Genomic DNA, 27,372 nt, shown 5'->3' on the forward strand with positions numbered 1-27,372 from the left:
TTCTTCTCCTTCTTCTCTCTCTCCCCCCAATCAATCCTGCTCCTGCTTAATTTATACAGATCCACCGCTCTCTCTCTCTCTCTCTCTAAAACAGAAAACATGAGTCATCACATTTAGATAAGGAAAGTGGCATATGCAATCAGTAAATGCTTTCATTCAAACGCCCACAGAATCAAAAACAACAAAAATCCTACTTGGCTGTACTTGCCGTTTCAGGGCCACGCCACTCGCGTTCACCACTTTCACGCTCGGGGCTGAGAAGCCCATTTTTGTCAATGTGATTGGCAGATGAATGCATGCGAATGCAAACTAGCACATGGAAAGGGTGTTTGGATGCGTAGAAAATGTTTTCTGGGGAACAAGACGGGGAAGGAAAGAAATTAAGCGAGAATATCCAAACTGGGGGGTTTATATATTTGGCCATTTGGGGCTCCTTTCTTCGACCGCCCGGGTGGCGGGAAAGCGTCTTTGCGGCAATTAATACTAATATCCAACACAAAAGTTATAAATTAAAAACCCTAAATTCAGTTCATGTATATATATATATACATATAAGGAGGTTTTGGTGTTTAATTTACATATTTACCCTTATTTATTTTTATTTCTACTCTACTAGTGACACCTTTTTAATTACGTGTTTCACTATCCAACTCATTTAGTTTCGTGTTTTAAAAAATTGAAATCTCAATTTACACGTAATATTTCAATATCCAAGTCATTCAGTTGCGTGTTTTGAAATAATTGAATTCTCAATTTATACGTGGTGTTTCAATATTTAAGTCATTCAGTTTCATGTTTTGAAATGATTGAAATCTCAATTTACACGTGATATATGTGAATTTTTTGAAAAATTATAATATATGTGAATATTTTTTTTTTGAGAGGAATAAGATTACATGAATCTCATGTAATATTTTTCAATTAAGCATTAAATGTCGACATCGTTGTAAAATTTATATCATACGGACAAAATTATATACTTTTATAAAAATTATCTTAGGGAAAAAAAAACAATTTAGTGTAACATTTGAGAAATATTGAATGCATTTGTGTAGTGATTGAAAGATTAATTTTAATAATAAATTAATTTTAAATGGTATTAATTTGAGGTAATGTTGTCTGAAAATAATTTATTTATTTTTCTTCTATTTAAGTTTCAAATTTTTGTTTTTAAAAGTCTTTCTTAATTTTCCCCAAATCTCATAAAAAAAAAACTCAAGAGGAGTGCTTTTATTTTTGAAAATTATAAATACTTTTCAAATTATAAGTATTTTTAATTTAGATAATTAATTATTTAAATAAAGATGATTTCTTTTATGTTTACATTATTTATATATATATATATATATATACGCCCGCATAATTTTCATGCAGATTTATCACATGTTCCGTGTTTTTATTAGTTAAACATTGTCCTTTACTTATAATTTGACGCATATGTAATAAATCTATTAATTTGTCGTATTCTCTATAAAGAACGTATCTAAACTCTCAATATTGAATTTTGACAAATCTTGTCAACTCCCATGTCATTTTCCTTGTCGAGAAAAGATAAATACTAAACGTGTCATAACAAAAGTAATTTTTTTTTTATTTTGATAAATATGTGATATACTTTTTTAATGACAAAACTAATAATAATAATAAAAAAAACTTTTCACCTACATCAAAGTGTTTCGATAAACCACTTTTAGTTTATACCTATTATTTAGTATTATTATAATAATACAAAATGTGGGGAAAACATAAACTCTATTCACATTTTGTATGGTTCCGTTGTAGTAATTGAATTGAATTGCAGTGCAAAGAATGTGTTTTGGAGGGTTACCATTATTTTGGGCTAAAGTCGTCTCCCCAACCTATCTCCTATCTTATATCCTAGGCCAATCAAATGATAAATTCTATATATAAATAAACAACATCAAACCGATTAAATTTGTCAGTTCAATTTGATTTTTTTTTCACATTGGTTCGTCTTGATTAATTTTTCTCAAAAGTTCAATTTTTAGTTTTTTGTTCGATTTTTTTGAAAGAACTGAATTTTAAAACAATATTATTTTGATGTTTATAAAATGACATCGTTTTTTTCAATTTTATGTATTTTTTATCGATTACTTTGGTTCTCTTTGATTTTTTTACGTTTCTTCAATTTAATCAGTTTATATAGTTTGGGTTCTATTTTTTCAGTTATCAGTTAGATTGATTTTTCAATTTAAGCGGTTGGTTCGGTTTTGTGTTACTTTTCGATTCAGTTTAATCGGTTAGAGATTTTAATTGGTCGTTGCACACCGTTATATATATATAGAGAACAAAGCAAAACAACAATTTGTTAAAAAGGTATCAAGCTAACCTCATTTATTTTATGTTTAAAAGAGGTAGTTTTGAATTAAAAAATAATTAAAAGCTAAAAGTTAAAATTTATCTACAATAAAAATTAACTTAAAAAATAGATCCTGTCGGTTATACTTGTGTTTTTTTCTTTTTATTTTAGTTACAAAATTAACATATAAAAATAGATATCTAATCTATCTTCTTCCAATTGTGTATGTGATCGTTACACTTGTTTTGTTTTGTTTTTTTTAATCCCTGTAGCAATATAACTAATCCCTGGGCTTAACTTTTACATGAGACCAAATTTTGTTAGTTAGTGTATCATTAGCCTAATCAAGGGAAAAAAACATATTGAATTTGCTTTAACGTCCACCCTTTCTTCATTTTGCTGAAGAAGATGTATATTTTTGCAACTACAACATTATTAGCAAGTAGAATGGTTGCTAGACAATTAGAATTTGCATATTTTTCTCTCTTTCCCAACATATTACCATTTGATGCCATCACATTTTACTTCATCTCAAATTTTTAATTATAGTTAATTGACCCCAAAAGATTGGAGAACATTAGTTTGAGATAAAAACCCAAACCTACTATCAGTTTGAGATACAAACCGACGAGAATAATAAAAAGCAGGACGACTCAATTTTCTATCCTAAATATTTTAAACTTTAACAAGAATACAAACGATATTATCCCACGTCAATTGGATAGAGACCTCGCTATGTGAATTGGATTAATGATAGATGCACAAAAGAGGTTATCAAAGGAGGTCAAAAAGATCAAAATACCCTTATCCACTTTGTAAATTTATAAAATGTGTCACTGTCTGCAGCTCTTTCCCCTTCCTTCCCATGGCCATCGATGCAACCGTTGTCTTGCCGCTACCTTTGCCTCATCGTCGTTGCCTCACTGCCGTCGCTGCATCTTCCCGCTACTGAGAATGTAGCGACGGTCGACAAGGCAACGAGGCGAAGGTAGCAGCAAGGCCGCAATTACATTGACGACTATAGGAAGGGAGATGAAAGAGCAATAAGTAATGACACATTTTACAAATTTACAAAATAGACAAAAATATTTTGATATTTTTAACTCCCTTCAATAACTCCTTTCGTCAATCTCTTGGGAAAAAAAACACTACCCATGTGAATTTATACATGGAAGATTTGATTTGACGGTGTAAATTTTGTCGCCGGAATTCAAAATTCACCCGTACTTGAGCCCGTTCAACTTAAAATATTAAGTAACTTTTCATATATTCTTGGCCCAACAACAATTAGTCACTTTTCACTCTTATTAAAACAAAGACAAGCCCAACTCACTTTGAACCCAATTTAAACTCAATCCATTTTCCTTTAATAAATTTATTAGACCCAATGGACTATAAATGTAGCCCAGTTCCAATCTTAAAACACATTCAGGCGAAATATGCTCTCCTTGGATTCCTTAAGCCTAAATAAATGCCACTTACACAATCTAATGATATATATAAATGAAATCATAAACCCAGCTCTTGGATTCATTAATTAGAACAGCTACAATTAATTAATCACAAGAATTTTCATAGTATTTCCGATAATCCCAGCTCATATCCCTCATGAAAGGCTTCATAATCATCTAGGGGTTTTTATTTTCTAAACATAAAAGAAGAGTTAAAAATAAACACAAGAAAATTAATCAGAACTACTTTTCCATATACAAAATGCACAACAGTCAACAGCCCAGATCGAGCGTCGAGAAGACATTCCCCCAACCCAAAAATATAAGGCAAGAGGAAAAAATAATTTCTAGTTTATGTTTAATAGAATAATTACATCCGCAGCAACCAACCCCACCCCATAAGACTAGAAAAATACGGGACCCAGATAGAGAGAGAAAGAAGAAACAGAATGAATACAAAGTAGGTACACCTCAAAGTCCAGCAGCTGTGAACATGAGAGAAGATTTTTGAAAGGGAACTGCAATCTATGTACACAGGCGCATATTTCCAATTCCTCAAAACCTATTACTACACTATATAACACCAAATGAAATGATTTTACGCGGCCACCACGAGGAAACACTCGCCAACAATTGTATGAATTAAATTCTTCCTCCTCAAAACTCTTTACCTATCTAATACCTGTATGAAGAACCACCTGGCGGTGCTGGAGGCAACCGGTTAGGCGTGCGGCGGCCAGATCTCGAGCTTGAGCTTATGTCCCCATTTTGCGTGGTAGAGTCGTTGTAACGACGACTGTGACCATTGGATCCGTACGAGGAGTCAACAGGGCCATTGGCCGCCGCATCAAACGCTGATCTCCAATCATCACCTGGTCCACTGGTTCTTGGACTGCTTTCGGCTGAAATTGATGTATGATGTATCAAATGAGCAAAAATTAAGAGCACAAAACGTGGAATAAAGCAGGTTGCATTGAATGAACTAAATTCTCGAAACATAATAGAAATCGGTCCAATAATCTCATTGCTTAGCAGCATGGTGAGAAAACAAGTTCCCAATCTTGACAGCGAACTCTGTTTTAGACCTAAGCTAAGTCCAACTAGGAGTATTATTAGTCAAATTGATGAGTTACCACAGATCAAAATCAAAGAACTTGGCATGCTCTTGACTACAGCAGTTGATTGTGTTAATTCATGAATATGGGTCGGTCTTAAAGGATAACTCTGCCTCCTTCAATCAGAATAGGGACATCATCCAAATGCCATTGCGATTTACTTTTAACCTTGCTTCCTATAGGTAGCCATTTGAAGTAGCAAAATGGTCACCCCTACAGGGCCAGGCACAAGTACTAAATTTTTCACTCCGATCCACATACTTAGTTGCTTACTGATCAAACCTCTCCCAACCAAATGTTCTCTCAATTCTGTACATAAACGCATTGGGGCAGTAACAGGATGCAGGTTAACTTAATTTCCTAACAGACAGTAGAATTGAATGGCTCATCACATACAAGATCATGAACAAGAAGGAATCAATTAACATCTTCATATAGCAATAAAGATATGAGAATGCTATCTACAATTGTGACAATTAATGAAAAAGTAGTGACTTTTCTAGCTATTGTTACCTGATGCACCACCATCGAACACACCAGAGGCTGCAGCTGCCCGATTGTCATGAATACTAAGTTGTCTAGTGAGCTTTGAAAGAAGAGATGACTGTTTCTGATAACGCTCCCTCCTGTGCTTTACGTTTTGGTCCTCCTGGAGCAACTCTTCAATCTTTCCTGAACTTTGTGCACTACAAAATCAAGAGAAAAAAAGTCAAGTTGCAGCACATTGGAAGGTTTCTAATAGGAAGAGAGAAAGAGATGATATGAGAAATATAAATAAAACAAACACGTATAAGGCTTAAGTTTATTTTTTTGTCTGTACGGAAACATTCAGGAGCCATCGGACAAAGTTGCCATCATCTTGAATTTTTTGTGTTCAACTTTTGTTTTTATTTAAAAAAAAAAAGAAATTAACATGCTTTAACAACTTTATCTTGCTTTCAATTTTGTGTTTGACTTTTTTTTAATCTGTGTATTTTTTGATGCCACCCTCCGCTCCCATTAGAGTTTTTGACGATTGGCCACATTAGCAGTAGGGTTACTGGCAGTGAGGGGTGAGGGAGGGAGAAGGAAATGAAAACAAAATAAAAATTGTGAAAATAACTTTTTCTTATTTTCAATATTTTTGAGAATAGGAAGGAGCAACCGAACCTATATTCTGTGTCCATTGTCAATATAGTAAATAAGCACCTAGTTAGTACATGTCAAAATCAAGTAAAAAACATAGAATTACTTGATGTTTCTCAGAATTTATAACATGGTCTATTTTAAAAGATTTGTAGGACTGGTTATAATAACAAAAGAAATATAATCTGGAGAGCTATTTTATAAGATATGGAAAAAACGAAAAGCCAAGATGCCAAGTATCTAATTAGATTTTCCAAAAACCTCAGGGAGGCAAAAGCATACATTAAATAAAAATGCATAATGATCGAACATATTCCATAGACAAAGCCAAAAAATGATAAAATTATAAACAAATAAATAAATGAGCCTAACCTGACTGAACTATACAATTTATTGAGCATGTCTTCCTTGGCTTTCTCCACTTGGCAAAAAACCACTGCCTGCAAAAGTGTAGGAATAGGTAGTAATACATAATACAAAAGTTCACAAAGTGCAGGAATAAAGATAAGAAAATAAAACTAACCTTTGGAACATTAGCAGCAAGGCTGTTCAAAACAGCTTCAACATATCCACGAACTTCTTGGGCCATCCATCTAAGTTCTTCCTCTGGATCAGCAGGTCTTCTTGTCATCGTATCCTAGATTATGCAAGTTAAATAACAATTAAAAAAATACTAAACAGTAATAACACAAAAGAACATTGCATGGAACTGAGAACAGATTGAAAAAGAAGAAACTTGAAGTTTTAGCAACTTAATAGTACCAAAACCGAAGCACAAATGGAGAGAATGTCTAGAAAGGAAAGAAGATGAGAAAAAAACTCATTTCTTGCTTACAGAAAATTCACAGAATTTATTAAGAACATAAAGTAATTGGGAAGACAAATATAAAGCAACTTTTACAGAAACACTTGCAATCATCAAGCCCAATCAAACTAAGAAGAAATACAGGCAAAGAACAAACACAAAAAAGTAACTCACAAGTGAACCATCAGAAAGGCTTTGTCGCATTGGAAGACCAGATTCACTCTTCAGTTGACCTTTTGAGGAAGGGACAGCATTCCCTAACTTGTTTAACCACTCAACCTTATCTGCCATGCTCTCAGCCTTCAACAAAACAGCGCTATGAGCTGCAAAGCCATGAAAATTTTGGTGAACATTATTACATCAACACGCAAAAAATAAGGTAAGACCAAAAAAAAGAAAAAAGCCAAAGTGATGGTTGGCCAACATGATGGTAACTGGCCTACCTTTAACAACAGTTTTATATGGAACTTTGCTTGTAATCTTGAAAACAAGACTCGGCGGTTTTGCAGAATTGGGTCCATTCGCTTTTTTGTTTTTGTCTTTGGAACTTTTTGGAGGGGGTTCATCTTCATCGGAAACTTCTTCAATATTACATTCCTGAACAAGAATAGAAGATCAAATATAGATTAGTCTACTTGTTCAGTTTAAGTTGTGCACATGTCAACCTCTAATAATTTCCCAAGGACCCAACTTGGTTCCATATTGAATAACTGTCAAATTAAGACAACAATTTTTGACCCAGTAACACCAGTTCAACTACCAACTCAGCTGGTTAGTCGGGTAGATTGCTTGGTGGGTAAGGGGGAGAATAAACCAAGCAGCTTATCATTGCTGCACAATGTCTAAAACATGCAGATATTCCCTTGTCACATTTCCATGTGCTTAAATGTGAAAAGAAGTCGCATCTAGGTTGTCTCAAGAACTGGACTTGATAGTCTGGACAGGACTAGTAGAATAACTCCACTATTCTGAGTATTCTCATCCCATCTTTATACTTTTACCGTTTTTGAATTAAATACATAAAACATATCAGTTACGCAACTGTTCAACTAATGAACCAAACTCTTACTAGTTTTAAGTCTGGCTCTGAAAGCTAAACACAGTAAAAGCTCAATTAATTGGACTGCTGCATAACACATAACAGCAAGAGGAACATATAACTCGGAAATGATTAACTCATTTGATGCAACAGTTGTATTACTGGACACACAAACACAAAATTACAGCTTCTAATAAAATTTGAAATGGCCAACCAAAAAGTCAATTGGCTAAATTAAAACAAGAGAATTATCAAAGGAATAGTACATGACGCCAGAATTCGGGTCATTAAATATTTGACACCCAAGCAGTTTATAAAGTACAGGATAAATTTCAAAAATAGTACGTTTCAAAGATATTGGCCTTTACTAGCATTCCATCATTACCTAAAAATTCCCCTTCTCTTAATTTACAATGGTCGCTCTCAACAACCTCGTAACTCAAAGTCTCAAACCCCGAATCACAAATCCTATTTCGAGACCAGTTTTTCATACAATTCTATTTTGCTTTAGCGCCTGCTTTTTGTACAATTCTATTGATGAAAATACATAAAATTTGTTGGAACTTCGAAATTTTCTTTATATTTTTTTTTCTTCAGAGGCATATATTTTGGTAGTTTATGCTTCAGGTAAACTCTGCTTGGGGTTGAATAATCCCCTTAACACTTCAAGTGTTAAGGTATTATTTCTTATCACAGTCAGTCTCAAGCCCAGATGGAGGGGGGTCACATTAATTCTCGAGTATCCATTTGTCTTCATATTTTTTTTCTCAGTATATGTTTTGCAAACTGTTTATAATGTTTTGCATTGGTCAGAATTGAATTCTTCACGAAAAAAATGGAAGATAATGGCACGCTGAACCACACGTTCAATTCACATGTTTATTTCAAATGAAAGTTATCTGACAATTAGAAAAACAAAAACATATCAAATGTTCCACTTTTTGGGGGGAAATAAATTATATAGCATATACACCATATATATTATCAACAACATAACACACAATTCCAATATCATGATGACTAATCCCATTGATAAGAATTTTAGGCAAGTAAATATAGCAGTTGGTCTTAAGTCAATCATTACATAAAAGAGATGTCATTCTGGTAAGCGGCTGTCATTACTGATATTTGCTCAAATAAAGACAACTAGATAAAGATCTTGTAATGGGATGTCCAAATGTGATTGTTTTGTAGCTCATTAAAAGCCTGGGTGAGAAATATATGAACTTGAAAGAGAGAGTAGTAGCATGCTTGAATCTATTTCCCAGTAAGACACTTCACAACTAAAATGCCAGAAGCATAAAGGGGCGCACAATACCTCCAACGTGATAACACCATGGAAATGTCTTTCTTCCTGTTTTTTTAGGTATCCAAGCTGCAAGTTGATATCAAAACACTGTTCAGATGATAAATAATGTATGAAGCAGCTAAAATAATTAGTTTTTAAAATAACAACTATAAATTGATAAAATCAACTATAAATGATGAAATGAACATGACACTGCTGTCTAATCTCAAGTAAAGATAACCAAAAGAAGACATAATCTTCCTTCCTGTTTTTATATTGGCCATTAGCAATGTTCGAAAATGCGGCCTAAGCGGCCGCCTAGGCGTTAAGCGGCCGCCTAGGCGTTAAGCGCCACTGGCCGCCGCGATTAAAGGCTGCTCAGCACCCCTAGGCGTCGGGCCCAATTAATCGGGCCACGACAGTGCCTAGGCAGCCTAGTCGTGCGCATCTTGGGCCGACCTATTTCCCCTTTCCCTTTCTCTCTCTCTCGTCGCCATTGCTGATCTCGTCTCTTGGTCGTTCGTTGCCGCCGCCATCGATCTCGTCTCTTGGTCGTTCTCTCTCGTCGTTGCCAATCTCATCTCTTGGACGTTCTCTCTCGTCGCCGCCGATCTCATCTATTGGTCATTCTCTCTCGTCGCCGATCTCGTCTTCCTCCAATATGTATCCAACTTCCTCCGCCTCCGATAAAAAAGTAAAAAACTGTTAGCAAATGAGTTGATTTGTCCTGATATTATTTCCTTTTCTTGGTTGATTGATTGTAAATTGTAGATTAGAATCTTTTATTTTCTTCTATTTCTTGTAAGCAGCTTCCTAATTTGTTTCTTTCATTTTCTTCTATTCCTTGTAAGCAGCTTCCTAATTTGTTTAAGGAAGATTGCTAAGTTAGAGAGTTGCCTAACTCATTTAGGCTAACTTACGAAGGTATCCAACTTAGGAGATATCCTAAACTTGGCAACCTCTCTGTATATATGTTGTGTTCGGCTAAGTTGATAATAGATTGGAAGTTTTTCCTGGTTTTTTGATATGGTATCAGAGCCATAGGGTTTCGGTGATTGTTTGTAGCCGAGATACCTTGATCCATTTTTTCCTTCCAACCATAGTATGGGCGACGTTGGAGAATCGGAAGGTACGAACGAAGTCACAGCCACAGGTGCTGTTACGGGGGGTTCCAGCCATGGGATAAGTACTGGAGGAGAGCTTCCGATTATTCAAGCGGCTTATAGGTTGAGCGAAAAAAATTATCTCAAGTGGTCTCAATTAATCAAGACCTTCTTGAAAGGCAAGGGGAAATTGAGCCACTTGGAGGGAACCGGGCCTCAAAAGGAGGATCCCACGTACGCTGCATGGGATGAAGAAGACTCATTAGTCATGTCATGGCTTTGGAGCGCTATGAATCCAGAGATTAGCGATACGGCAATGTTTCTAACTACGGCTAAGGAGATATGGGATGCTATGAGGACTACCTACTCCAAAATCAATGATGCTGCACAGATTTATGAAATCAGAACAAAAGTGGCAGCAACAAAACAAGGCAATCGATCTGTTACTGAGTACTCTAATCTGTTGCAGATTTTGTGGCAAGAATTGGATCACTATAAGTGCATCCAAATGAAGTGCAGCGAGGATGCAGTCATTCAAAAGAGATTTGTGGAGAAAGAACGGATCTGTGACTTCTTAGCTGGGCTAAACTTGGAGTATGATGCTGTTAGGATCCAAATCCTAGGTTAAATCTGACCTACCTTCTTTAAATGAAGTTATTGCTATTATTCGAGGGGAAGAAGGTAGGAGAGGAGTGATGTTAGAGAATCATTAGTTAGAGGGATCAGCATTACTCACTATAAAGGGAGCTGGTCGTGGAAGGTGGATTAAAGAAGATAGAAGACAAGTGGATTCAAATGGAAGTACCATAGATAGAGATAATTTGTGGTGCACTTTTTGCAAAAAGCAGAGGCACATAGTTGATAAATGCTGGAAGCTCCATGGAAAACCAGTTAGAGGAGGACAACATCCACAATCTAAGCCTAATGGGCAGTCATATATGGCTAACAGTCAACTGGGATCGGGAGAGATCAATGGCCGACAACAAGTGGAAGGCAAAGGCATTGAACAAGCTGAGTTTATGGGGCTGAAACAAGAAGAAATTGAGAAGTTGAGGACCCTATTAGGCTCACTTGAGAAGGAACTAGGAGCAAGTTCTTCAAATCTTGCTCTCACAGGTATTACTCTCAATTCTTCCAGCTTAAAAGTTTCAGATTTAGGTTTTAAACCAGATTGGGTTCTTGACACTGGTGCCACCAACCATATGACCTATTCTTCCCAAAAACTCCTATCCTACAAGCCTTGTCCAAGAACCAAAAAGATTGCTCTGGCTGATGGATCCCTAACTACTGTTGCTGGAATAGGGGACATTAGTGTGAACAATCTTTTGATCCTAAGAGATGTTCTTCATGTTCCTAAACTTTACACCAACCTCATCTCTATTAAAAAACTGACTCAAGATGCTAATTGCCTTGCTATCTTCTCTCCAACCTCTTGTGAATTTCAGGAAAGGGACTCGAGGAAGATGATTGGGCATGCTAAGGTGAAAGAGGGGCTATACTATCTTAAAGAATTTAGTAAACTGAAATATGTTCCTCCTATGTCTTTTTTAGCTAAATCCAATAAGGATACCCTATGGCTTCATCATTTTCGCTTAGGGCATCCATCATTTGTGGTTCTTCAATCTATGTATCCCTCTTTGTTCAAGGGATTAGATAGTAGGGAATTTCAATGTGATATTTGTCAATTTGCTAAGCATAAAAGAGCTTCATTTCCTCTTAATAATACTCGAAGTGTTCTTCCTTTCAATTTAATTCATAGTGACATATGGGGTCCTTCTCCTATCCCTAACATTTCAGGTGCAAGGTGGTTTGTGTTATTTGTTGATGATTGTACCCGTGTAATGTGGTTATACCTTCTTAAAAACAAATCAAATGTTTGTTCCATTTTTCAAAATTTCTACACCATGATTAAAAACCAATTTGGTGTTGAAATTAAAAGAGTGAGAACCGACAATGCCAAGGATTTTTTCAATCAAACTCTCTCTCATTTCTTTCAAGAGAGAGGTGTGGTCCATGAATCATCATGTGTTTATACTCCCCAGCAAAATGGGCTAACTGAGAGGAAGAATGGTCACTTATTAACAGTTACAAGAGCATTGTTGTTTCATAATAATGTGCCTAAACACTATTGGGGAGAGGCTGTTCTAACTGCAGCTTATCTTATCAATAGGCTTCCTTCAAGAAACCTTGGTTTCAAAAGTCCAATTCAGCTTCTTACTCAAGGATTTCCAAACTTTGTTCCCACAGATTTGTGTCCTAAAGTGTTTGGCAGCTTAGTTTTTATTCATAACCATTCTCCTCATAGGGGAAAATTGGATCCTAGGGCCCTCAAATGTGTCTTTGTTGGCTATTCTCCTACTCAAAAGGGTTATAAATGTTTCCATCCTCCATCCAAAAAATTCTTCGTCTCAGCTGATGTTAAATTTGTGGAAGATCAGTCATATTTCCAGAATTTCTACACTCATGGGGAGACTAATTTCTTAGGTGGAAATGCAAAGGAGTTATATCTTCATACTCTTCCATGTTCCTCTTCAGCTTGTCCTAGATGTTCCTCCACTCTTTCAGCTTGTCCTAATCCTCAGGATTGTGCTAATACCGATGTAAGAGAAACTATTCAGTCACATTCTAAACCTCTGAAAGTGTATACAAGAAAGAGAGCCCCAGAACTTCCATCTAAGCATGCTGAATTATCTAACTTAAGTCCTGATCAGTGCAGTCCAGTATCTAACTCCCACCAGAATTCTATTCCATCTTCTCTTGAAGCTAAACCTACTTCACCAGCATCTCTTCCAATTGACCATCAGCCATCTACACTCAATTTAGATGATCTAGATGTCCCAATTGCCCTAAGGAAGGGAACCCGAGCCTGCACCCAGCATCCATTACACTTGTTTCTCAGTTATTCTAATCTGTCCCCAGCTTACAAGGCCTTCTTAACCAATGTCTCTTCCATACCAATTCCAAAAAACCTATCTGAAGCTTTAAGCAGTGAGAATTGGAAGGAAGCCATGAGAGTTGAGATGAATGCTCTTGAAAAGAACCATACTTGGAATTTGGTAGAACTTCCTAAAGGCAAGAAACCAGTGGGATGTAGATGGGTTTTCACTGTCAAATACAAATCAGATGGCTCTTTAGAAAGGTACAAAGCTAGGTTGGTGGGCAAAGGTTATACCCAAACATATGGTGTGGATTATCTTGAAACATTTGCTCCGATGGCCAAAATGAACACTGTTCGGATTCTATTATCATTGGCAGCCACTTTAAACTGGCCTTTGTATCAATATGATGTTAAAAAAGCGTTTTTACATGGTGACTTAGAGGAAGAGATTTATATGGAGATTCCTCCTGGATTTGGGTTTCCTAATCAAGGAAAAAACTTAGCATGCCGCTTGAACAAAGCTCTCTATGGACTGAAACAGTCACCAAGAGCTTGGTTTGGGAGATTTGGCAAAGTAATGTTTGGTTTGGGCTATAAGCAAAGTCAAGGGGATCACACATTGTTTATTCACCACTCTCCAACTGGTAAACTAACTGCTTTGCTAGTGTATGTGGATGATATAATTGTGACAGGTGATGATCAAGATGGAATTGTAGCATTGAAGGAGTGTTTGACTTAGGAATTTGAAATAAAGGAGCTTGGGAACCTAAAGTATTTTTTGGGCATTGAAGTGGCTAGGTCTAAGAAAGGTATTTTCATTTCTCAACATAAATATGTGTTAGATCTCTTGCAAGAAACCGGTATGCTAGGCTGCAAGGTTCTTGATACTCCAATTGAGCAAAATCATCGAATTGGTGAAGACATGGAGGGAGGTGCTGTTGATAAAGAGTCTTACCAACGGTTAGTAGGAAGGCTAATCTATCTCTTTCATACTCGGCCGGATATTGCATATGCTGTGGGAGTAGCAAGTCAATTTATGCATAGTCCAAAGGAGGGTCATCTTAAAGCTGTGCATCGTATTCTTCATTACCTTAAGAGTGCTCCTGGTAAAGGTATTTTATTTAAGACGGGTGGCCCTATGTCTTTGGAAGCCTACACGAATGCCGACTATGCTGGTTCCCTTGTTAATAGGCGGTCCACCTCCGGTTATTGCACATTTCTAGGTGGCAATCTTGTTACTTGGCGTAGTAAGAAACAAAATGTGGTGGCAAGGTCTAGTGCTGAAGCTGAGTTTCGATCTATGGCATTGGGAATTTGTGAGTTATTATGGCTCAAGATTATTTTAGATGACTTACGGATTCGATGGACAGCTCCTATGAGATTATATTGTGACAACAAATCAGCCATTAACATTGCTCACAACCCGGTTCAACATGATAGGACTAAACATGTTGAGGTGGATCGACACTTCATTAAAGAGAAGCTTGACAATGGCTTAATTTGTACTCCTTTCATTCCTACTGGTGGACAGCTTGCTGATGTCTTTACCAAAGGCTTATCGGGTGGTGTTTTTCACAAGATCCTCAGCAAGATGGGAATGTATGACATACACTCTCCATCTTGAGGGGGAGTGTTAGCAAATGAGTTGATTTGTCCTGATATTATTTCCTTTTCTTGGTTGATTGATTGTAAATTGTAGATTAGAATCTTTTATTTTCTTCTATTTCTTGTAAGCAGCTTCCTAATTTGTTTCTTTCATTTTCTTCTATTCCTTGTAAGCAGCTTCCTAATTTGTTTAAGGAAGATTGCTAAGTTAGAGAGTTGCCTAACTCATTTAGGCTAACTTACGAAGGTATCCAACTTAGGAGATATCCTAAACTTGGCAACCTCTCTGTATATATGTTGTGTTCGGCTAAGTTGATAATAGATTGGAAGTTTTTCCTAGTTTTTTGACAAAAACATTGCTCCTTGCTGCAGCATGCAGCAATGTTCCCTAGCGAGCAACAAGCAGCCTTTTTCCTAGGTGCTAGGCCCCAGTCTGGTGCCCGACTAGCGCCTAGCACGTTTTAGAACATTGGCCATTAGGATAAAAACATAGCAAGTGCAATATTGTTCGAAGTTGATACACTCTATGCAAGAGACAAGAACTATCACGAGTAGAAGAAGTATTTAAATAAAACGAGAATCTAGAAAAAACAATAGAGCAGAAAAACTGACACAGTATCCCATGTATCATCTCCAATCAACAAGAGTGCGTTCATTAAGTTCCATTTCATTCATCTCACATTTGAATCGTGGAAAGTGACATATTACCAAGTACTAACCTTTCCAGTTTTTTCATTTAAAACAAACCATCGTCTACTCCACCCATTCTTTTTTGCACTCTTCTTTAATAGGAAACCTGCAATTTCACAGTAACTTCATTTTAATTAGAATACAAGAAGGCTATGATATTTGCAAATTCATCAGCCCACCATAGTACTATATTCATTTAATATTTCTTTGAAACTCCATTAATTCAGATTTCTCATTCAAGATGACAGCTCACATTTGCCAAAACACGATTCACTCAAGTTGATCCACCAAATATGATGATTCATAGAGCAGTAGACTCTTTTCCATCTCTCAACTTGCCTATTGAGAAACAAGACCAACTATTGTTGACTCATCTTTACCAGCTCAACCACAAAAAGTGATAACCACACATGTTTGGATGCCTGTCAAAGCTTTGGGAATTCTGACTTCACATTGGGGATATAGTTATTGTGGTATTGCATTATATTTGTGTCCACAGAAAGATTTTACATCAATTTTCATTTGTCAAGAAAATGTTGAAGAGACAGTTCTATAAGGTCAAAACATTTAAATCAAGGACCCCAGAATTACTTTAACAACCTTAACTTCAAACAATGGTCTTTAAATGGGCTATAAATTGCAATATGGGCATTGACTTCACACATGTAAGAGAACAGAAAGCATATTGTGTGTGCAAATGAATAATATATACAATACAACAAAACAATCATAAAGCCTTTAATCCCACAATATGGGGCCGGCTATATGAATTCCAAACCTCCAATCATCTCTATCCATGTTCATATCTTTTGGAGGGCCATTATAAGATAACCTGTGCAATGTTAAAAAATCTAATACATTAGAAGAACTAAATTAGTCTCTTGTACTTAATATCATGTTTTAGAGATTACATTGACTCGAGCATGAAAATTTAAAAAGAAAAAATACAAATAGATGCACATCTTAAACCTACTAAAAGAATACATGCATTAGCTCCAACCCTTAGTTATAGAATCACATAAAGGCTCCTCTTGGTAGCATGATTTAGAACATTCTAAGATTGCCCCACAAAAAGTAAGGAAACTCGAAAGATCTAAGTAGAGACATGCAAATTATCAGAAGTGGCAAAAGGAACTTATTATAAATGAGATCAACAAAACCAATGAGTAAAATGTTAGCAAAACCTGCTGTGATCTCTCCATCAGCCCCTGCAGTCTTCAAGCCTGATGCCTCTTGTACATCCTTATCCTGACCAGATTTATCCTTCATTGATTTTAAGCTACCCCCAGTTTGCTGGCCTCCTGCTTGAGGACTAGTAGCCTAATTAGGACACAGAAAATAGTTAAATATATACACTTCCAGGGACATTGTAACAAAGTGAAGAAGTAAACAGGAAAGGGAATAATTATGAACAATCTACACCAAATAAGATAATAATGAGCATCAAACTATTTTGGCATTAAAAGGAAACACACAAACCCTATTTAATATGGACTGCTCCGCGTCAGGTCCCTTCTTAGATGAACGGTTTTTAAGCTCGTCATCTCGTCGCTGCCTATCCATCCTGGCAAGACTTAAACATCAATTGATAAAGAAGATAATCCAAGAAACCACAGAATTAAATAAAAATCAAAATTCCTCACCCCAGAATGATGTTTTTTCGGACAAAATGACTACCAAATAAGAAATCTTCCAATGTAATAATGCATGATACACAAAAGTAAACAACATAAATCTTCCAATTGGAGCACATTGAACATTCTATACTCCCGGCACCAAGCAGACTATATCAGATTAGGAATTTTAGGGTACCACAGCATCTAGTAATAACAATAACCTTTGAACAGGAGTTAAATTGAAAGAATTCAATGCAACATAGCTGAACTAAATGTAGTTATATCACCCAACGAAAATATTTAAATCAAACAATTGACCAGGAAAGATTTTACATATTTAAGATATTAAAAAAGCAATCCAACTATTGAACATACCGCCTCTGCACCAAACGGATGAAGTGTTGTGGGGGAACAAATGCACGCTCCATATCAACAAGTGCAACCACCATTTTCTTTGATTCACTCTTAAATCCTTCCAGTGCAGCAGTTGCAATTGCAACAACCTACTTGAATTACCAATTATTCATTATTACCAGGAAAAGTTATTACAGAACTTAAAAGAAATAAGCAATCCATTATCACCTCTCTCTTAAAAGGAGGATATCGTCCAAGACCACGTGTTCCATTTGCAGCTGCTGAAACTATGTCCACAAGTACACGGTGTACCTGATTTCAAAGTTACACAAAACCTTGCTTCAAATAAGGAAAAATACAGCATCCATATGTGCATTCACAAGAAATGTAGATGCAAAATGTGAAGAAAACAGTGGATCCATTATCACAATTAAATCAGTGTGACAGTGTGGATTCCAGGTGTAATCTCTTTATCAGATGGCATTGCATGTATTGGCAGGATACCTAAGAAATAAAACATCAATGGGATTTATCAGAGTAATTTGGCAAATGCTGAAACAAAGACCATAAAGCTTAGACAAAGAAAACTGTAGTGGCCCTACTAGTGAAGAACTTCATGATCAATTAATTCTGGTGAAAGTAATACCCCATATGGAAATTAAAGTAGCCAGATATAGGTCCACAGAATGATAGCCTGCTATGAGTTATCATGACAATTGCATAAAATTCTTAATACAGTCCTACATAAGTAAAAGATAGATAACCTCACAAATATCAAAAAATCAAGTTAATGGTATAGAAAAAGAAATGTTTATATAAGTTTATAAGTGCTGGCGTACAAAATAAATAGAGAATATTGTAAAGTTATGACTCAGTGACAGCTGCAACAATGCAATGGAAGAAATAGTCAAGAGAAACAATTGTGAGAGAGATTTTAAACAAGAAAACCACAGCCCATTAACAAGGGGGAATAAAAACTTCCGGCAAAAGAAATATAGGTTCACAGCTACACATATCAAATATATATATATAATATATGTTTATATAAACTCAGTTGAGCATTTATGAGTGGGGCATAGTATAGTAACACAGGAGTCAAAATTCATTGTTCTTGTCATCACAAGCCTTAATCTTTCCCAACCTTGTTTGTTACAAATTTCATCCATTCTATCCGTTGGCTTTTGCATGCACATCTATCACATCTCCCCCACCTTATCTTCAATAGGGGCCACTTCAACCTTATTATAAATCATCTTATTTTTAATTCAATCTTTTCATATATGACAAGTGCATCCACCGTAACATCCTCATATCAATTACACTCAAACTTTGCACGTGTTAGTTCTTACACAACATTCTGAGCATTACAACAAAGATGGTCTTTTAACTTTAAAAGGATATCAAGATAATCATAAAATGAAGTACGTATTTCTTCACTTTAAGTATTTATCCATCACACTTAATTTTATGAGCAGACAGCCTCAATAATCAGCCCACCCCCTCTTAAACAATTGAACTGACATTTCTAAACTGGTCTTTTACAGGAACAATTTGAAGTTCGAGTCACACCACAGCATCATCAACACTTCTATTTTTACTATATTTTCATTCACATATTCAGATTTCTGACCTATTCAATTTGAAACCATTGAATACAAAGGTATCCTCCATAATTCAAGTTTAGCATTCATACCCTTTTTTTTGCCTAAGCCACCAACACAATATGAGTTGTCAGTGCAAAACCAAAACTCTAATAATAATGCTCGAACATGATTGAAGACATTGGAACTCCACGAAATATTTCAAAGATAATAACCATCTTTTGTGCTCAATAAAAATATCTCAGAAGAACTGTTTCAAATTTACATTTTTTAATAAGATTCAAATTAAATCAATCATATCAATTGCAAGTATCTATGATACTAAATGCACAAAAGATTGAATTCAAAAAGATTAGCAAAATTAAAGGAGGAATTAAACAATTAACTTGGAAAAGGAACTCATAAAATTTTTTTTGAGCCTTGAACACAAAATCCATATAGAAAAAATGAACATCATTACATTTTTTACCTCATCAACACAAAGCCGTGCAGGTTCTTTTGCAAGCTCTAGAACACCTTTTATTAAAGACCGCAATCCTTTCTCTGGGGATATAAGATATGGTTGATAACCATCTGCTTCAAGCACAATCTGGGAGAAACTTAAAAGGTTAGTTATATAAGCATATAATAACATAAACACTTATTATCAAAGAAATGCTGAGAACACTCAAAATTATAACTAGAAAAGACAAGGACAGATACCCTTTTGACATTGTTTAGGTCAAAATGTCTGTCTAAAGGAAGCTGTTTAATCCTGTTAGGGAAGTTTCCCTCAAAACTAGCAACAACTTTCCAGCCACTACCCTGCAATAATTAAAACAACAGCTAAGAAAGGCAGCAAAAAGTTTTCTGATTTCTCTCTTGGAGAAAATAACATAGATGAACAAAAAAGGAGCAATACCAACATAAAACAAAAACTTTTATGGAAGAAAAAAAAAAAGTCCAAACTAAAATGATCAAAGGATTCGAAAATGTAGAAGTTCAATCAAATGGGAAACACCCCATTCAGATTGAAGCATATGGAACTGATAAGGATTTGGAAGGAATTTAGATTGCTTGGAAAATCTTATAATAAAATAAGTATGAAGAATGGAAAGTTTAGGCAGTGTGAGAGAGGTATTATTATTTTAAGCATTTATAAAAAAAAAACAATTGCCTATTCAACTTCAGGAAAATAAGGGGAAAGTGAATTATTTGGTATGTTCGAATGTCAAATACCCAACCTTGTAGAAGATAACTATAAAATGGTATTTAAATTACCTAATTAATCACTTTACTATCTCTTAACAATTTTTTTCCCAAACAAATATGAGGAAGGATATGTTTCATTTGCATACAAAACAATACTAAGTGTAAACATTTATCCTTCACAATTTCTACTTCCATTCATTTTCCTTCACTGAAGTCCTACCATGCAATTCTGGATCTTCTATGTGCTATTCTAACACACCATGAAAATATTTTTGCACACAAAAGGTGTATGCTTCAGTACTGTAACATTGGAAATTTTTTGAATGGGATATGGTATAACAAAACACTAGAAAAATGCTAATAAAAACTGGTAATTCTACGATCCTCTCCTGTCTCAAAAAACCATAATATATAAACAAATCCATGAATGTAGTATTTTTTATCTTAAATTCTCACCTCACCAGTTGTAATATGTTGGAGAAACTTATCCTCAAATTCCCGACAAAGCTCCAATGCTAAAGCTCGTGTACCTTCGGCACTATGAACCATTTGTTCACCAAGCCTTACTAATTCATCTTGCAGTATTTGAGACTTTCCTTGAAGCCTGCAATTGTCAAAAGAATTCAAAAATAATAATAGCAGGCGACCAAAGGAAAATAAAACTGAAGTATATCATGATGATGCAGGATAAAATTTTCAGACGCATTAAAATACTCATTAATTCATCTACAAACTCTATGCATAAATGAATCAGAAAGAAACTGAAAGTTTTCCTTCTTAGTTCATGGGAACATCCTTATTCACATTTTCTTTCAGGTCAGAAGGCAGTTCTTCTTTCTCTTCTAAATCCTTTTTTTAAGTTTTCAGATGATCACATGGTGCAACTAGCATATTTTGTATAGGGTTTGCCCCCTTAAGATACTGCTTTCATATAAATTATAGCCTTTGAAGAAAATGTTAAAGAAAACAAGAACAGATGTTCTTATAAAGTTACAGCCATATACAACAAAAAGCCATTTAGGCACAAGAACAAATAAGTACTTCTTCAAATGCCCTCTCATAAGAAGTTTTGGAGCATAATGTGGAACTGTAGCTTATGTTAAAATTATAACATCAAACCAGAATCGTCGAGTCCTAACTATACAGAGAAAATCCTTTCTTAAAGACCACAGGAAAATAGTAAGCCCCTTTGTCTGTGCGATCACCCTTTTATGGTCTATTCATTCAGCTGAATTGCAACCAAACATGGAAAAGATCTATATAAAGAGATTATAGGATCCAATTAAACAAGAAGTTTTCTGAATCTATTTTCTTTGATGATCAGCAGGTAAGGAGTAACCGACTATAAAAAAGGGAAGCACATAAACAGTACAAAATAGAAAGGCAATAGACCAGTTTAGCCTAGATTACATAAGATATAATTCACTTTTTTTTAAAAAAAAAACATCCTCTTGATCTTTTGCTTCTATTTGTCTGACAAGTTGAAGACTTATTAGATTAAAAAAAAAAAAACACAATGAAAGCAGGAGATCTGGAAAAATTCATGACCTGTTAGTTACTAAGTGTTTTTCTGGTCAACCAACTTTGCCTGTGAAGAATAACTAATTAACAAATAATAATGAAGCTCACAATTAAAATTGATCGAGAAAACTTTAGAATCAGCTTCAATCTTATTCATAAACCTACAGCAGCTATGCAACACCAAGCATATACAGCAAGGCAATACAAATCAAGTTGTACTGCTAGTTCCTGCAAATGTCTTTGATTAACAATTTGACCCTATTAACTGGAGAAGAATAGAGATAAAAAGGGGAAAAAATTATCATACAAATTAAGGCTATCCCCTCCATTTTGAATCCGTCTAGAATAAATTGATTTTATTTGGCATATCAAAGAATGAAGACTAAACCACACAAACAAAGATTGAATATGTAGAACACACAATAGTAGAAGTAATGATACTATTTAGATTAATGATAAAAGAAACGAACAATCAAGCAGTAGCTGGTAGTAGTACCCTGAAAGGAGATTTGGAAGCCTGACTTTCATACGGTTACGAATCTGGTGAACGAGGGTATCCACTAAAGCTAACCGACCAAGCTTACTTTGAGGGGCTCCAGTCAATATAGATTTTAGACTTTCACTCTCAGCTTTCCAAGCTGTTTCCAAAGAGTTTTCAGACCAAACATTTCCTGACTGGGCAGAAGATATTGAAACCGTTTGACCAATCAAAGCAACCCATGGAATATCAGATGTACTTCGTGGCCCCTGACCCAAAAGAAGAGCTTGAACAGCTGCAAGGGTTTTGGGCTCTGTAGCTGCTTGATCTATTTTACTAATAACACCAATAGTTCTGGTACCTACAATATGCAGGCAGATTTTATTCAATTTTTTTATTTTTTTCAGGGAAAAGGAGAAATAGACAATAGACAATAGACAATAACATCTTTAAAAAATTTGACCATAAAAAATTCCCAAGAAAAATTGGTAGTTGAAATTCATTTACAACTAGCCAACAGGCATAAGGTCAAAAGCAAACTCACTTTCTCCATCATATTCCTTTGCAATTCTGAGGCCTTTATATGAGGAAACTTCTGCTGCCTGGGAAGCAGGTATTACAACTAGCAATATTGCATCATTGTGCTCTACATACTCACTCTGTATGAAAGACGGGGAAATTGGATCAGCATCCACAGGAATGATGTCATTTTTTAATCAAACAACCCTTTGCAACTGCAGAAAATCTGAGAAGCAGTACTCACCAAAGAGTCATCAAAACTTCCTTTATCAACTCCAGGCAAATCAATCAACTTCAATGGAGGAGCTGCCAAAATAAATTAAAACAAAAACAATAGAAAAGTGTAAATTGGGAGTTGTCCTGCATTAAACAATAAATTCAATTCTTCAAACATGCTATCAGCAGCATCTTACCAAGCTGATTAGTAATTAAAGGCTCCTTGTAGTAATTTCTTCATCTTTGTGAACATGTTTCAAGCATCTATATTAAGGTTCCTTGTAGTCACATAAGGTTACTTGAACTTTTTTCAAAATTCACTTGTACTATATAAGCATTGATCTTTTGCTATTTCTTCCCTTTCTTCCTATTTTTACTGATCATTCAAGTTTCCTAAAGTGGGAGGAGCTTGTTTAGTTATGGAATCTATTTTTTTTTTTTTTTCCAGTTGTCACCTTTTTCAGGACTGAAAATTATGAAAACAGCTTTACTTTCATATAGTTTTCATTTTCGCATGACAACAATTTTTTGAACCAACAAAAATTTTAAATTTTGTTATGTCCTAAAACTAGGTGTTTTGAGATATATTTCCTTTAAACAATTTTTCCAAACATTTTTTCTTAAATTTATCTATTTTTGGGAGACCAAAAAAAATAGTTGCTGAAACAATAAATAAATGGCTAAATTTCACAGACCAGCAATGAGGTTTGCCTAAATTGCACCAACCACGTGTTTTTAAAATAGCACACAATTTTATAAACGTGGATCACTTACCCCCCTAAAGTTAACTGCCAGTTATTTTTTTCTAAATTCCCAAAATGCCCCTCTCCCACTGCTATTATAAAAAAATATAAAAACAAAAACAGGTGGCCAACAATGGCATCACCAGTGACCATCATGAGCGAATCTGGGTTTGTTTATCCTAGATTCATCTTCATCTGGATTCTGATTGGTACCCAGCCAGCAGCAGAGAAGGGAGAGATTGTGCTGACCAGCGGTGAAGGGAGAGATGGTGGTGGCCATCAATGAAGGGAGTATCCCTGAGAGGGAGAGGAGAAAGGGAAATAAGGGAGGAGAAAGAGAAAAGAGATGGCAAAGAGGAGAGAGATCAAGAGAGCAATGGTTTAAAGGGTAGGTTGGTTCAATATAGGTAAACCTCAGGGGTGGTCTGGAATTTAACCTAAATAAATAAGCCCTTTGCTCCACTTGTTAAGGGATCCTTGCAGCATGGGTGACAAGGCTTAGGCCTAAATGATCTAATGCTCTACCTGGGAAAATTGAATCACATTCCATCATTCCAATCCTCAAAATAGGAGAAATCTTGGTCAAACCAATAAATTCAAATCATAAAATGTGCGGACTTATGGAATGTGAGAGCAAAAAAATATATCATTATGGATAAGAACTTTAGTAATTAAGTAAGAAATATTAGTATTCTCATACCAACAATGTTCTTGTTTGTGTGTTTTTGTTTGTTTATTTCAAATGGTATATAAGCGCGGTTATTTTTACAGAAAGGTGAAGATTGAAGCAAAACAGATAACACAACAGCAGCATATGGGTATTTGAAGAAAAACAGATCTTTGTTTAAATAAAGATATACATTGTTATATGATGGCCTAACGATAATCTACATGTTTGTGTTCTCCAAAAATGTTACTAGCATTCCGGTCAGAACATATTTATATTACAAACACTCTCACTCCAGCTTGTCTTGCACTAATTGATTAGCCAAAATCTAGTTGACTGAAAACAAAACAAAAAACCCACTCCAGTCACATCTTGTGTATCATACATACATGATGCACAGATACATGATTCCGTGCACTAATATCATATTTTGTTGATTTTAAAATCATATAAATAAGAGAATGTAACAAAAGTTGAGTGCATAAGCAAACACGTGTGTTATCATTTTTCATTTGCAAAAGAATAGGACACTTCAATCAGTACTAACCCGTGCTTGTCCGGAGTTTCAAACATATCTCATCACGACTTTTCCCCGAACTTTTGCTTAGTCTATCCTGTAAGGAATGCCGAAGAGCGCCTGTTTTGGGCCAAAAAGAAAGGAACAACAATCAGATTCATTGCCAGACCACTCTACAATGTTCACTTCATAGAAATGCTTGGACACATCATCTATTGGTAACAAATAGATTACAGAGTGGAAAGAGGTCTCACTTGCAGAAACCTGCTGATTCTTACTATCAATCTGCAAAATAATTGATTTGCTACTTAAAGAACTATCCCTTGTTAAATCAATGCATATTGGAGCACGAGTAGCACCACCTTCACCAGTTGGCTGCCATAAAAGAACATGGCAAAAAAATGTACAAACAAAACATTATTACAAAATTATTTGCCACCAAAAAATTATACAAATTTACATTCTTACTAGAAAACATTACCTAATAAATATGACAATTTCAGGAAAAAATGCAAAGCATTACACTAAGTCAGAAAAAGAAATACCAGAAAGCAAATAACTTACGAGAGCAGGATGACCAATTAGACTGTTCAAAACAGCTGATTTTCCAGCACCCTGACCAATTTGTTCAGTTAGTAATACTTAATATGGGCAGTAAAATAACCATAAGTATTCAATAAAAATAAATAATTAAAAAATCATATCCATAAATCTGCTATTCCACTATTCTAGCTCCTAAAATTGTTGACCTGCATTGGTTAATGAATTATGATCAACATACCCAAGCTACATTAGATGTCAAAATTATTTCACTTATCTCATAATTCTCATTTTTCTATAATCTGAAAGTACTCCATACTTCCTATCAACTATCTCAAACATAATTCAGGAAGCCTTTATAAAATGACTAAAAATATAATTTTGGATTCATACCAAAGTTAAGGTAGACCTTTTAGATTAAACACAACATCTAAACAAGCTATTGGTTCTTTAGCGGTAACAACAGCAAGAAGTATTGTGATGGCCCCACTGCCAACAGTGGCAGTTTTAGCAACAAAAAAATGGTAGCATTAATGACAAAGGTGCTAAATCCAGTAATGGTACTACTGAAACTACCACTACCAGGAGTGGCCACAATGACAATGCACCACAACGTAGCATTCATGTATGGCAATAACAAAGAGTGCTGGCAGTGATGGTAAAGTATTCCAGCAGCTAATGGGCAAAGCCATGAACCTTTTCCAATGAAGCTATTGCTTATCATTTGGAATTTTAATTAGGAGGTATATTGAACAGAGTTGCAACATTGCATTCCACCAGAGTGACATCTCAATAGGCTACATCAATCGCCCATATTTCAATAATCATTGAACAGGTGGAATAGGAGATCATAAATGTATGTGTGATCAATAAAAAGAGACGTTATCGACAAACAACATCCTCCAGATAATTCATTGACAAATAAAGAACACTAACTATGGTCATAATGTCTATATCAAGCACGTGGAACTAATAAGCAGTAAAACAAGAGTTTGAACTAATAGAGCACATAAAAAATGCCTTCCGCAATCCTCGATGAACAAAAAATATTTGGGATAAACTGCATCGGCAGCAGAAGATTCTTACTTATGAAACCCAACTTAAATTATCTAATAACAAAGAACACGGGCAACATTAACTAATATCGTACCGATACATACGAAATACTACACAAATCAAACGAAGATGACTTGGGACACTACTGCCGATAATTGCCTCAAAAGCAACCGTAGATTCCAGAAAACCATGAAACTATTCTCAGCACTTATTTGCCAAAAATGCACACACATTTTTCACAACATCTAGCTCGCACACACCTACAGGAATCCAAATCAGGAGCCCGAAGCACCTAGATCGAGAGATCTAATCACCAAATCCGTAAACTAAACTAACTAATCACCGAATTCAATAGCCTCAGTTCGTGTAACGACAACTCACAGTGGTGCCGAGCGCAACAACGTTGAGGAAAGTGGGCTGCCGCCTCGACGATGACGATGGAGAGTTCTCGTCGATGTCTTCGTCGGCAAGCAGCGCCGCTGCCTGCCGCATCGAATCGGAAAGCTGCGCCAGTTCCGCGATCCCGTCCATCGATCCGCCAATCACCAAACCACGACGGTGTATATGTATCAAACTACGTAATTACAGAATTCAGATCGATAGAGCACAAGACACGGTAGAGATCAAGATTCAAGCCACGGAGAGAGACAAAACCCTAGGTTTTGAGAGAAATTGTGCATACGAGTAGCGGTGTATATGGAATTACGAATGTTCTTCTGTCTATATATGTATCAAGATTCCGGCGGAAGGCCGGAAATTCAACAGTTTAACTTTTTGAAAATTTAGAGAGAGAGAGAGAGAGAAAGGGAGGACCAAACAAAGACAAGAGGGAGAAATGAACTTTCTGAATCGCTTTCGCTGTGCCTAATAAAACGAGTAAAAGAGTTTTTGTTTGTATTTTTGTTTTTCTTTTAATTATTTAAACAGTGGGTGG

General features: G+C 35.5%; 1 protein-coding gene across 1 annotated transcript; it reads right to left on the minus strand.

Annotated features, from left to right (window-relative positions):
* Window positions 1-3,990: 3,990 nt before the first annotated feature.
* LOC127801633 (dynamin-2A-like) lies at window positions 3,991-27,278 on the minus strand. Its single transcript, XM_052336918.1, has 22 exons — window positions 26,820-27,278; window positions 25,407-25,457; window positions 25,097-25,217; window positions 24,873-24,962; window positions 22,944-23,005; window positions 22,725-22,839; window positions 22,199-22,541; window positions 20,638-20,785; window positions 19,693-19,794; window positions 19,460-19,579; window positions 17,618-17,701; window positions 17,411-17,538; window positions 16,899-16,983; window positions 16,604-16,739; window positions 15,449-15,525; window positions 9,174-9,230; window positions 7,260-7,413; window positions 6,991-7,139; window positions 6,535-6,648; window positions 6,384-6,451; window positions 5,400-5,572; window positions 3,991-4,673 (listed from the first exon to the last, which is right to left on the minus strand). Exons 1-22 carry the CDS (start codon window positions 26,967-26,969, stop codon window positions 4,447-4,449), a joined length of 2,754 nt encoding a protein of 917 aa, XP_052192878.1. The 5' UTR covers window positions 26,970-27,278; the 3' UTR covers window positions 3,991-4,446.
* Window positions 27,279-27,372: the final 94 nt, after the last annotated feature.

The sequence above is a fragment of the Diospyros lotus genome, chromosome 5 (assembly GCF_014633365.1).
Source record: "Diospyros lotus cultivar Yz01 chromosome 5, ASM1463336v1, whole genome shotgun sequence".
Taxonomy (NCBI): domain Eukaryota; kingdom Viridiplantae; phylum Streptophyta; class Magnoliopsida; order Ericales; family Ebenaceae; genus Diospyros; species Diospyros lotus.

Coding starts and splice junctions, on each gene's coding strand:
- LOC127801633 (XM_052336918.1), bottom strand. CDS start 26,969: ATGGACGGGATCGCGGAACTGGCGCAGCTTTCCGATTCGATGCGGCAG. Junction 23,006..24,872: donor GAAACTCCGGACAAGCACGG/GTTAGTACTGAT, acceptor TTATTTTGGCAG/CTCCTCCATTGAAGTTGATT. Junction 22,840..22,943: donor GAAGTTTTGATGACTCTTTG/GTGAGTACTGCT, acceptor TCTTTCATACAG/AGTGAGTATGTAGAGCACAA.